Genomic DNA, 12674 nt, shown 5'->3' with positions numbered 1-12674 from the left:
GGTTTTAGATGGAAATGGATTTTTTCCTGAAAAAAGTGTTTCCATGCTTGCTAGATCTTCGATAGGTGATTGTCGCATAAGAAGATGCTCAGTGGTTTTCCACTGGAAAACAGAATACTACACACCAATTAATTTTCACGGATGTCGGTAATTGTTTTACTGATTTTCAAACAGCTGAAGCTTCGATTTTCAGTTCAGAAAAAATTTCAGTCAGTAATATTTACTGAAGTTATTCATTATTATTAATACATTCACTGAAAATTGGTAATTTTGTTTACTGAATTGGTGGTAAAACAAATCAGTAGTCAGTAAAATGAAAGCAAATATTCCGTAATATTTGTATAGGATTAACCGAAATCTGGTAGTTTATTGACAGATGACTGTGAATGGGATCGATTTTACAGATAATCTGGTAAAAATAATGTTTTACAGTTCGTAACCGTACAAATAATTACTGAACATTGAAAAAGAAATTTGGTGTGTAGGTCTTTGAAAAATCGTTTGATGCACAACGAGTTGTTTTGCGTGAAGTTATCACATGCATACTTGATCCATGTGATTCGTCTTTTTGAACCGCATGCTTATCACGGTATCGAAATCATAAACTTTCGAATGACTTAATGGCGAAATGCAAATGATTGTTCTAGTTATACCACTATAGGCAGGAGAAACTGTTCTGATATTGTTTCTCAGTAGTTGAGTTCGTTTACCAGAGTCAGTTTCTAGAGTCAGTTAGATTAATAATATTGGTCAACGTGGGCGTGGATTCAGAAAACTATCGAAAGTATCAAAGAGAAAACTATTTCTGGTGTCAGTGAAAGCACACTGCTTCGTCTGGAGGCGCTGAAGGGTAATCAAATTTAGAAAATGTCTGTGACTCAAAATCATGAAGATTAAGTAAGTTAGTTTCTTTGAAAAACGTATTACAGTGCTAAGGCTTTTTAGATGATTGATATTTCTCATAATATCTCTCATCCAGCGCAAGAGAGGAATTAATTAGATATAATTAGGGAGGAAAACTGTGTTGGCGAATGGTGTCTTTGATATAGTGAAAGTTTATTTTCTAGGTGGCACCATCAAGCTACTCAAGCATCATTATAAATAAATTATTATAAATCTGAGACATTCAATGTAGTCACAGTTCTAATTTCGTACAAAGTATTGTTTTCATACTGTTGGATATGTTATTATGGGTACTTTAGAACGGATATGACGAGTTTTGTATTTTTACTTTTATCGCGTAAAAGAATTATTAACAATTATATGACAGTTATATGTTTCAATGTTCCTAATGAACGATAATATTTGGTTTGTATTCTTTTCATTCAGTAGCCTGTCTTGGTTAATTTTTCAGTTTTGCTACAATCTGAAGTAATATCTTTTATATCATAATACACAACAAAGCAACGTCAACGCATTGAGCTAAATTGAGTTGGACATTACTAGCATTTCCAATATCAGCTATCTTAGTAAACGAACGTTTGCTTATAATATTCATTTCATTGTATTCAACTCGTTGTTATTTCAACACAAAACTGAATGCTTAATTCGTGTCATTTTTTATATGAAATTAAAATATAACGCCACCGAACTCACTGTACATTTCTCACCAGAATATGATGCAAAGTTTATTAATTTCATTTGAAACTTTTTCAATTTTTGGTAATGTTAAGATTATTAGTTTGTAATCCTAACATGCTACCATACCACCAATCGCAAAAATCATATCTGAAAGAGAAAACGTTGCACCTAATATCCATTAGTTGTGAGATCTAGCTCCTCTTCAACGTATTGGTTCAAAAGATAAGAAAAAAATAGTATATTTTCTCCCCATTATCACTTCGCTACAACATAAGTATTGTACACTTTTCTTATATTTTTTTCTAATATTAATTCTCAGGACTCATCCCATTGCCATTCGTTAATTGTAGGCCGAGTACTCAGCAAAAGTGACAAGTGAGATAACTATTGTTACAATTATCAAACGAATTCGTTGTTCTGGATACTATATTTAATAAAATAGTCATTTGAACTTTTGAATGTCGCAAATTTCTCATTCTATCTCTAAATTACGAAACGAAAATTGATCCTATGTGAGTGCCATGCTACCATGCTATTAGGCCTGAACATGCAATGACGAAAAATAAGTTACGAGAGCAATCCTTAAAAAGGTTCGGAATCCATTTGAAGCAGGTCGATCGTATCCTTAATAATCTCATATGTCGAAACCATTGGTTAGAGAAATATCTGCTATTTCTATTCAATGCATTCGCTGAAAGGTTCGGTGTAATCAGCAAAATAATAGAGACAAACGTTAACATTAATCGATTGACAACTCTGCTGTCCGGAAATATTAATTTAAAAATATAATATCGGGCGAGGCAAAATCGACGAATCAGTTGATAAGTCAATTATCAAAGTGATTGCAAAGCCTTTATACAAGAGGAAGGCAAAACATACACTCATAGAAAAATGAAATTTACGCTTCACGTAAATTCAAGCATATCATAATTTCTTCGGTAAGATAAAATATTACATCTATTAACATGTAAAAATAATTTTAGTGTCTGTATCGAAAAGCAAAGTCCTGGCATTACATTCCTTTTGTGGAATTTGGCCTTTCTGTTTCAACAGACTTCGCAGCCAATTCTTAGTGTACAGAATCATTGCATGGCTAGTACTATGGATCCTACTGACACTAAGAATCCTTCCAGGTCGGGGCTCGAATATACGACAACTGGCTTGTAAGACCAGCGTTCTTTTGCATTGAACTGCCAACCCGGGATAATGTCTGTCTGTATCGAGCTTCAGCTAAATTAACTGTGAAGTTAAATATATGGCTTATCTTTATATGCTTTGAATTTCAAATGTAACGACGCTCCTTTTATGTACATCTATAACGACGTAAAGTTACACAATTTTGTGTGTAGAAAAAAGCTACCTTACTTCGCGGGTCGGGGTTATTTCATCGAAAGCCATTCCGCCGAAAGCCGTTTCGCCGAAAGGGTCATTTCGCCAAATGGGCCACTTCGCCGAATGTCATTTCGACGAAAGGATCATTTCGATGATTCCTGCAGTTGTCTTAATATTATAATTGGAATTGATTTAATATAAATACAAATGAATGATAATACGTTAACATCCGTTTTTTTACCTGCAATTGTACTTCTTCAATAAAGATTGATTCTTGTACTCTTGAATAAAGATTGATTTATGAACCTAAAAACAGAGTTCCCAAGGAAACTTGTTGACTTTTAGCCACTAAGCATCAAAGCAATTGCATAGGTGTATCCAAGCAAATGTATGTGGTATTTTCCGTTTACTAAGTTCTGAGCGTACAGAATCATTGCATGACAAATACTACGATCCTACTGTCACTAAGAGACACTAATTATTTGTCATAAATTAGATATTATCATTTGCATCACTCATAAGTAATAACTGTTCATAATGAATATATTTGACAAATTTCGCACTTTTTCGCGAAGCTGGTAGCACCCTCCCTAATTTTCATAAAACTTTCTGTACATGTAGAGTTTCTCATAAAAAAACCACTTTACATACTTTGTTTTTCCGAAATTGATCTAGACTGTCGTCTGAAAAGGGCCAAGCTTTTCTCATATAGAGATTTTGCGCAATCACTTGAGAAATCGACTAGTAACAATTGTCATATACCATTCGACTCAGTTCGTCGAGGTGAGCAATGTCTGTGTGTGTATGGATGTGTGGATATGGGTCAAAGAATCTCACTAGGTTTTCTCTGAGATGACAGAACTGATTTGACTTCTATTTTGAAAGGTCTCGTGTTCCCATACAAATTTCCTGAATTTCATTCGGATCCGACTTTCGGTTGGCGGCTCCCCACCATAGCAGACAGCAGATAGTGTCATTTCAACAAACTTTATATGTATGTAATAGCAGCCCGTTATTTTTGTGTATAATACAGTCTACTTTTTGCTGCGATCAGAATAATTTTCTCTGGTGTGAATATCAACACAAACATTTTTTCTGGCTTTTTTTATAGTGCCATAAATTGAATAGAATATAAATCGAGAGAGCGAATGCATTGAATATTTATAAAGTGAATTCAATCTATTTCGTGATTCAAAATTGCCGTTGTCAACGGCCAGGTCTGCAAATTTGTCTGTAAATTATCAGATTTCTTAGTTAAGCTCCAGATCCTTTTTCGTCTGCAGTAATAGTATTATATACTTGGCATCTAGTGATATGCAACACGTGGACAACTTGACAGCTTCCATACATTCGTTATATAAGTAAAACATTCTTCACTGTCAGGCATGGCGACTTCAAAACCATCAGACAATCAAGACTTTTGTCTAAAATAAATCCCTCATTTAAAGCGATGAAACTAAAACCGTAAAAAAATTTTTATCTGGCCTCCATCTCCGGAATTATATGGTAAAGTGAGTTAAAAAATTTATACTGTCACTGAAAGCAGCGAAACAAAAACCGTAAAAAAACTAAATTGGTCTCAAAACTACACCAATTGGTAACCATGGTCCCCTACGGAAATCCTGAGTAGCCGTGCTCCCATACGGGATTCCTGAATTTCAATCGGATCCTACTTTCATTTCCGGAGTTATAGGGTAACGAGTGTAAATTTTATACCATCACTGACAGTGATCACAGCGGTGAAACGAAAAACTCAAAGAAAATGCTAAATTTACCTGTATTTATCTCAAAACTACACCAACCGGTAGCCATTATCAGTAGGCTGCCAATCGAATTGACTCCGGCTATCCTGATTCCCGGTTTCCTATTCCGGATGCACCGGAAATAATGTTCATATATACCAAAACGGATCTCACTTTTCTCCATGATGGTTTGACGCTTTCTACAAAGGTATCGTGGTCCCATACGGGATTTTGAATTTCATCTGGATCCGACTTCAGGTTCCGGAATTATAGAGTAAAGTGTGTAAAAATTTTTTTACCGAAACTGCGAAACAAAAAAATTTCTAAATTGACCTATAAACTACTCCAATCGGTAGCTATTGTCACTAGGCAACCAAACAAGCCGATTCCAGGTAGCCTGGTTCCCGGATTTCGATTAACGACAGGAAATAATAGTCATAAACTCAAAAATAAATCTCAATCACTTTTCTCAGAGATGGTAGAACCGATATTCTCAATCTTAGGTTCAAATGAAAGATAAAAACCATCGTTTAAAGTACGATGTCAAAATCGTATAAAATCTTCATTATTTGAATAAAATTAGTAGAGTTTGGACGTCATGTTAGTTGATCACCACGAACCGATTACGATTGTACCGGTTTTCGGGTTCCGGTACCAGAAGTACCTACACTAGTAAAACTCACTTCGTTTTCTCATGCATAATCTAGCCGATCAGCGAACTGTTTCATTCTGTGGGTTGTACTATTTAATGCACAAACAATTTCTTTGGTTTCTTTCAAGAATCGAAGAGAAACATTTTGAATAGAATACCACAGTTTTATATATGAGAATATGATATGAGAAAGGCATCATTACACCACTAGGTGTATTAAAACGAGTTTTTTCAAATGGCTATAGTTGAATAGTAACGAAAAAGTATTGTATGAGTTATTTTCACAAAGCTATTCAAGCTTTTTAATAAAAATTTCAGAAAAATTCTTAATCGATACTGTACTTAGTCGTTCAACATGAACCGCTAAGCAGACGTAAATGTAAATAAAGTCATTTAACAAAATGATAAAAAAAATGATCAATTTCGGAAAAAAACATAGTATGCAGAGTGGTTTTTGTGAAAAAGTATCCATTTACAAAAAGTGTTATTAAAACCTGAGAGGGTGCTGCCAACGTTTGTTCAAGTTAGCACGAAATTCGTCATTTGCAACATGCTTGAAAAAACTCTAGTTGGTTGAATGCGTGGTCTACAAAAGAAACCTATAAAATATTTGCAAATCTTTGTAGAATAAAAAGCTATTAAAACATTTAATCCATCAACTAGTTGTTTCTTTCTCATACAAACAAATTCCAATTTTACTTGATTTTGTTCATTAAGTTTATTATTAGGAGAAAGATTTTATATACATTAGAATTTTGGTATAATATATTGCATGATAGTTTTTTGTTTCTTCTTTCTATTTCGATTATAGAGGTTTTAGCCTTGTGGTCGTTTACCAGCACATTGGAATTTTTTCGCCGAAGATTTCGAGATATAAACAAAAACACCTCAATCTATTTGTCGCAATAATTTTGTCTCCTTGATTCCTTGATTCATTATTCAATCGACGATCAATCAGTGGGTCTCATTTGAGTAGGACAACATAAGTCAATTGAAAGAATTGAAATATTCTGACAGTGAAAAGCTAAAAATTTCATTTTCATCAAATAATTTCATTCGAAAATGAAATTTTACCGCACTGGTTTTGATCATATTGTCAACCCTAAATCAACCAAAATTTCGTAGTAATCAATTAAATAATGAAAAGCGTGCCCTAAACTAAACTTTCTAAGGTTCCTAATGAATTACAACTGCTAGCTGAGAAAGACTGTATTGTTGCATCAGTATTTTACTTTTGATGATTTGTAAATTAACGTGAACGTGGCAAATACAAATCGTTCAGTTCAGTTATGAACCGAAACAAATCTACTCAATGTAAAGATGAATGCACTTACATTTAACAGTGTTGTCATGCTTAATAAATTCAATTAAATGATGGAACTCAATCTCCTTGAGTATGAGATTAACTATGGTACGGGGAATCAAAACAACACAAATAAACACAGCTTTATCAGTGAAACCATTTCTAGCGCCGATCACTTGTATGTTACGTTTCAGAGAAGAAACGAACAACTCGGTTCGACAATCATCATTTACGGTGCAAGCTGCAATGGCAGACTCCCTTCAGTCCGCATGCTACATTGGCGCTTCGAGCCGTCGTTAACTTTAGTCAGAAAAGTACATAAATGGAACACAAAACCCATAATAATCGTGACGACACTGCCTACCACGATTATAATGATTTATTAATAATAGTGATTCGGTTCATATGCATTTGGCGTTGGTAAGAACTTTCACCAAATTAGTCGTCCGTGGAAACTGCTGATGGAATAGTTGTTCGCCCATGAATTCGAAACTGACTGGAGATTTCCAAATGGGTTGGTAATTAGGTAATTTATACAGTTGATAAAAAAAAGAGTAAAATTTTATCACTAGAACATTTATATTACTGTAATGATGCAATTCTCTCCGGCAACATTTGTTTTGTAATGATTGAACGGAGAAACAGAATGGCATTATTGAAAACTCACAGAAATGATAATTTTGTTGGGAAAAGATATGCTCAGAAGCTCCATTTTTTCCATTACGTAGTTATGGGGAATTTACGTAGAACCAACTAAAAATTGATAAATCGTTTGTTTGTTTGTTTATGTTCATGTGTTTTAAGTGTACGTATATGTTCGAATGTTTATAGAAAATCTGTGGATACGGCCCTGGAAGGTATTTATACGGCCCTCGAACAATTTATCTATATACAATAGAAATCAATTGCGAAGTGTTGCGAATAGGGATCGTATTCATGGTGCCGACTAATATTAAAAAATAATAATTACTGATTTTCCTATTAACTTAAAAAAGCCAGAGATTTAATTTTTGTAATAAAAACAGTTACAATTCCGTCTTTCATTTCATTCATTCATACATTTTCTCTTCTTACAACCTTTGGCATCCATCAGCAATAGTGGGTCATCTCATTCGTATTCGCTGCGGACTGGGACACTTCTTCGAAGGGGTTTATATATTATTCTCCATGGATTATTCTTGGAGAGACATCCGTAAGCCTCAATTGTCGCTGATGTCCGGGATATAACCGTAGGTCGCTAATACTGCCGGTGATTCATCGTCAGAAGCACCTACTTCCCGCGGAATTCACATCTGTGTAGATTTTTTCGTTTTTCCGGTTTACCCCAAGCTACACACTTAAAAAATGTTGCATCTTCTTAGATGCACATAAAAGGAGCGTCGAGATTCACTAACATTCACAATACATAGCATGTAAAGATAAGTCATATCATTATAAAAAAAGCAAAGTCCTGGCATTACATTCCTTTTGTGGAATTTGGCCTTTCTGTTTCAACAGACTTCGCAGTCGATTCTTAGTGTACAGAATCATTGCATGGCTAGTACTATGGATCCTATTGACACTAAGAATCCTTCCAGGTCGGGACTCGAACATACGACAACTGGCTTGTAAGACCAGCGCCCTATGCATTGAACCACCAACCCGGGAAGTCATATCATTATCTTCACAGTTAATTTAACTAAAGTTTACATCGATACAGACGCAAAGTTTATATTTACATGTTAGTAGATGTAATATTGTGTCATCACCGACGAAATTACGGCATACTTGAATTTACGTAAGCGTAAATTTCATTTTTTCTATGAGTGTAGATTCTATGGCTTCGTAGAATCCGAACGAGCGGTAGCTAGATTAGATTGGAAGAATTTTTTCACACCAAAATTTATTTTAAGAATAATGTACGATTCGATCAAAACTTGGCTTTGTGAAATGGCCCTGGGATCAGAACAAATGGGCTCAGGTGGCACGGTCCCCTCATTGTCTAGAAATTTGTTCCAGCTCTGTATATCACTTGTATACCAATTACTTGTTTCGGCTATATCCATAATATACTGTGAACCCCTACGCACCTCTGTGGAGATAACTATCGAGAATATTCTGTAAAATTTTTGAATCGATTGGTCAAGATTTACTTGACTTTTGTGTCCGGTCGTCGAAATCCAGCACTTTCGCGGAAATGTCGCCAAGCCGCCATTTTGTTTTTAAATTTTTTAAACTGATTATTTTTTTGTGCTTAAATATACATATTAAAAAGTGCTTTATACAAAATTCGGAGAACTCCATTTTTTGGATACCAAAATAATTCCCCAAAAAAGTTCTTCTTTTTTTTCTACAGTGGTGTAACCCCTTAATACAACTTTGGAATAGTTCATTAGATTGAAAAGAAGTGATTTGAGTTGTAACTGAATCCTTATTGAATACCAAAGCTTTTAAATTAATAGTTTTGCTTCTTACCCAGCTCATAAATTTTCCACTAAACATATTTCGTTTATTTTCAGGTGCCACCAAAGAAATAGGCACAGCTCTGACGCGCGTGTGTTTACGACATAAGGCAGTGGAAACGAGAATGAAAACCTTCACCGCCGCGATCATGGACTGTTTGATTGTGCCGCTCCAAGAGAAATTAGAGGATTGGAGAAAACATGTTGCTATTATAGATAAAGACCACGCCAAAGAGTACAAGCGCTGTCGGACGGAGTTGAAAAAACGTTCCAGCGATACCCTACGGTTGCAAAAGAAAGCCAAAAAAGGTCAAGCTGACAATTTGCACATTCTGGTGGAGTCTTCCATGCAGGATGTGACACTGCGGCGAACTGAGCTCGAAGAGGTGGAACGGAAGTCGCTACGGGCCATCATGGTCGAAGAGCGGTCACGATACTGCACGTTTGTAAATATGTTACAACCCGTGGTTCACGAGGAATGTGAGGTGATGTCAGAATTAAGTCATCTACAAGTAGGTTTTCCTGCCGTTCATGCATTTGTTCATTATTTACATAGTTTTTTTTTATTTTTTCTGATAGGAAGCAATGCAATTAATAGCAATAGTAACGAAAGATCCATCTATCCTGCCGCAAGCTTCAGAAGAACTAATTTTAGAGTCAAAAACGAATATCAATTTTTACCCTGATTCACCCGGCGGTTCCAATTCACAGGGAGGCTGTTCGAACTCGCTAGGATCACGTAAAAGTTCGGTATGCTCAATTAGTTCAATGAACAGTAGCAGTAGTGGTTCTCCAGGTCATCAGTTCCAGCGATCGCTATCACAGGTATGGGATGCTGTGATTATTGAGAGTGCCACAATCTAGTTTGTCGATGTAATTTTAATAGTTCGATTTTGTATACCAATGCATGATATTCTATCATTTTGGTTAAATACTTATATTTTTCTCTTATGTATCGCATATTTATTATGTTTATTATTTTTTTAATTTCTGGTATTTAGTACTCCCCAGCGATACGTTTGAAACCAGGTGAATCTAGTGATAGCGGATTTTGTTCTTCGCCAGCTTTAACTTCGCAGGTTAATTTTATTATTTTTTGTAATATAGTTTGCCTAATTTGAGATTACTATGTTGAAAATTCAACTCATTTAATGTGATATTTGAATCTCATTACTGATGTTGTTTTCTCTTTTACGGTACAATGAAGGCCTCCACACTTGCTAGTCAATCGCATGCGGTTTCTACGTGGCCTCCGCATACACAAGACAACGCTTCAAGTGCTGATCGGCCTCATACTATTTCATCAGCATATGAGAAAGGTCACCAACGGCCAGCGCTCACAGTTTATACGTTCCAGAACCCGGAAACGATATCTGAGAATCAGAAGTCTCCTGCTAACATATCATGCCGACCGCCGCTCCCTGTGGTAAGGAATATATTTGATGAATATTTAATGTGTAGATTTTAGAAAATCGCAAGCCGAAATTTTCCTCACAATCGGTCATTCATAAGATATTATTTTATTTTACTAATCCAAAAATAAATTCCATAGAATATTTTATAACTGAATAATTTATGATTTTGTGAGCTAAATATGAGATTCAAAATATACGAATATTTTCCTTGGAAAAACATATTAAGAGACGGGTTCAGTGTGACGAGTAAGACGAAAACTTTTCGCGTAGTTTACAATGGTTCAGCTTGACCATAGGATCATTTTTAACTGACCAGTGTGGCAAGAAACCAATTGAAAACACAGTTGACATTTTTTTTTAATCTACTAAGAGTAATATGAGTGTTGTTTTTCAGCGTTGTTCATCGTTAGAAAGGCCATTATCAACAGCTTCCATGAAAAATGCAAATACAAACGCCCCAAGGCAATGCCCTTCACCTATTCCAGCCCACATTACCAAAGGTAAGTACTCGCTAATTTTACACGATATGCGCTGTTTGGTTATCATATATCTAACCACTATGATAACGGTTTTATAAGTTTTTTTCTAACCATACACAACACATTCGGCAAATTTACAGAACACCCACAACTACAGCCCACCTACGTCAATATGACTGAACTGGCATCGATGGCCGCCTCCAAAGTTACTAACAACAACCATAACAATAATACAACTAACCAGTCCCCATCGGTGATACAAACTCCAATACAGCCACAAACAATTGGATACCAACAGCTTCAGCAACCGAATTCACCAGTGTTGTCTTCCGCTTCGTCGCTCATTTCACCAGATTCATGTGCCACTAATGCAATTAGTTCACCAGATGTATCTGCGTGCAGCACTCAGACTCCACAAAATACGCCCCAAACAGAATCTCCCCAGACACCCATCTACAGCGGCAGTGCGATGTCGGTTGTTGGATCTGGTAGCGGTAATGGTGAAAGTGTCGTCGATGGAAGCGTTCCAACGAGTCCAAAACACGTGGCTACTACAATCGAAACCGAAAGTAATAATGATAACAATAAACACCTGTCGTCGTCAGCACCGAATGACCTCGATGATAACCCATCAATTCAAGATAATACTAACAACCAATCTCAATTCACCACAGATAAAGATATCCTTAAATGTACCGGTTCAGTTCTAGAGAAAACATCTATGTTTGAGCAACAAATCAACAATAACCAACATCAACAGCAAGTATTATTAAATACACCAACACGCGTTGAAAACGTTTACGGACACAAAGGCGAAGAAATTTACAAAACAACAGGTCTACATCCAGATCGAGATGCTGGTAAGTGATAACTTCATTCCGGTCCCGTACATTAATGCTACAGCTACTCTAAGCGTAAATGGGCTTCTTAACAACGCACATACATTCATCACAACTACGTGCATGCAATGATGGGATCATTTGACAATACATCTATTTTCAAAGCATGAAATTCACTCAATACTTTTACAAATAAGCTAACAATTTATAGCAAAATAATTATTATTGACTAACGCATAAGGTTCATTTTCCTAGTGTAATTTATATTTGCTTACATTTGGAGATTTCGACCGAGTATTAAATCATTTTATTTTATGGATTAAATTTATACTAATTTAATAGTTCAAAAGCTTTCGATTTTCAGTATTATTCTTTGCAGTGCAATACAATGAAAAAGCTTCGGCGCAATGAATTAGTAAACATTGTACTCTCGAATCTGTGTTGCGATCGAATGTGAGATTTTCATACTGTGTTTCGCAGCCGATTTATAGCATACAGATCCATATCATTGCTGGTGCTACAACCAGGTTGGGGCTGAACATACGACAACTGGCTTGTAAGACCAGCACCCTATAAATTGAACCGCCAACCCGGGCAAAAATGACCAAATCTCCCGAATTTTCCGAGATAGCTTTAAATTGTGAACATGCTTCACTCCATGTGTGTTCTTCATAATGGTCCAGAAATTTTCGATAAAATTTACGTCGAGATATTGGTAAGATCAATTTAAGTAGGCGACAGTGGCGCGGCTTCGATACTTCCGATCACTGTCGTCTTGAAAGACCCAATTTCTGTTATCAGGTCCAATCATATTTCACGCCGACCTCGATTGTAAATTGCAAGTATTTTTGTTGCATTCGAATGCTGCATGAAAAGCTTCATGCAATCAA

General features: G+C 35.8%; 1 protein-coding gene across 16 annotated transcripts in view; it reads left to right on the top strand.

Moving 5' to 3' along the window:
- LOC131437922 (putative uncharacterized protein DDB_G0289263) overlaps window positions 1–12674 on the top strand; it is a 109030-nt gene that overhangs the window by 61048 nt on the left and 35308 nt on the right. For 13 of the 16 annotated variants that reach the window (XM_058607599.1, XM_058607597.1, XM_058607596.1 and 10 more), the window contains 6 exons: window positions 9109–9563; window positions 9631–9876; window positions 10053–10130; window positions 10259–10477; window positions 10861–10966; window positions 11086–11805. In XM_058607599.1, the coding sequence (XP_058463582.1) occupies window positions 9109–9563; window positions 9631–9876; window positions 10053–10130; window positions 10259–10477; window positions 10861–10966; window positions 11086–11805 (1824 nt within the window). The remainder of the gene's footprint in view (window positions 1–9108; window positions 9564–9630; window positions 9877–10052; window positions 10131–10258; window positions 10478–10860; window positions 10967–11085; window positions 11806–12674) is intronic. The other 3 variants (XM_058607606.1, XM_058607610.1, XM_058607603.1) reach the window with 3 other exon arrangements.

The sequence above is a fragment of the Malaya genurostris genome, chromosome 3 (genome assembly GCF_030247185.1).
Source record: "Malaya genurostris strain Urasoe2022 chromosome 3, Malgen_1.1, whole genome shotgun sequence".
NCBI lineage: Eukaryota > Metazoa > Arthropoda > Insecta > Diptera > Culicidae > Malaya > Malaya genurostris.
Note: the sequence above shows the minus strand (reverse complement) of the source record. Positions and strands in the feature narration are given on the sequence as shown.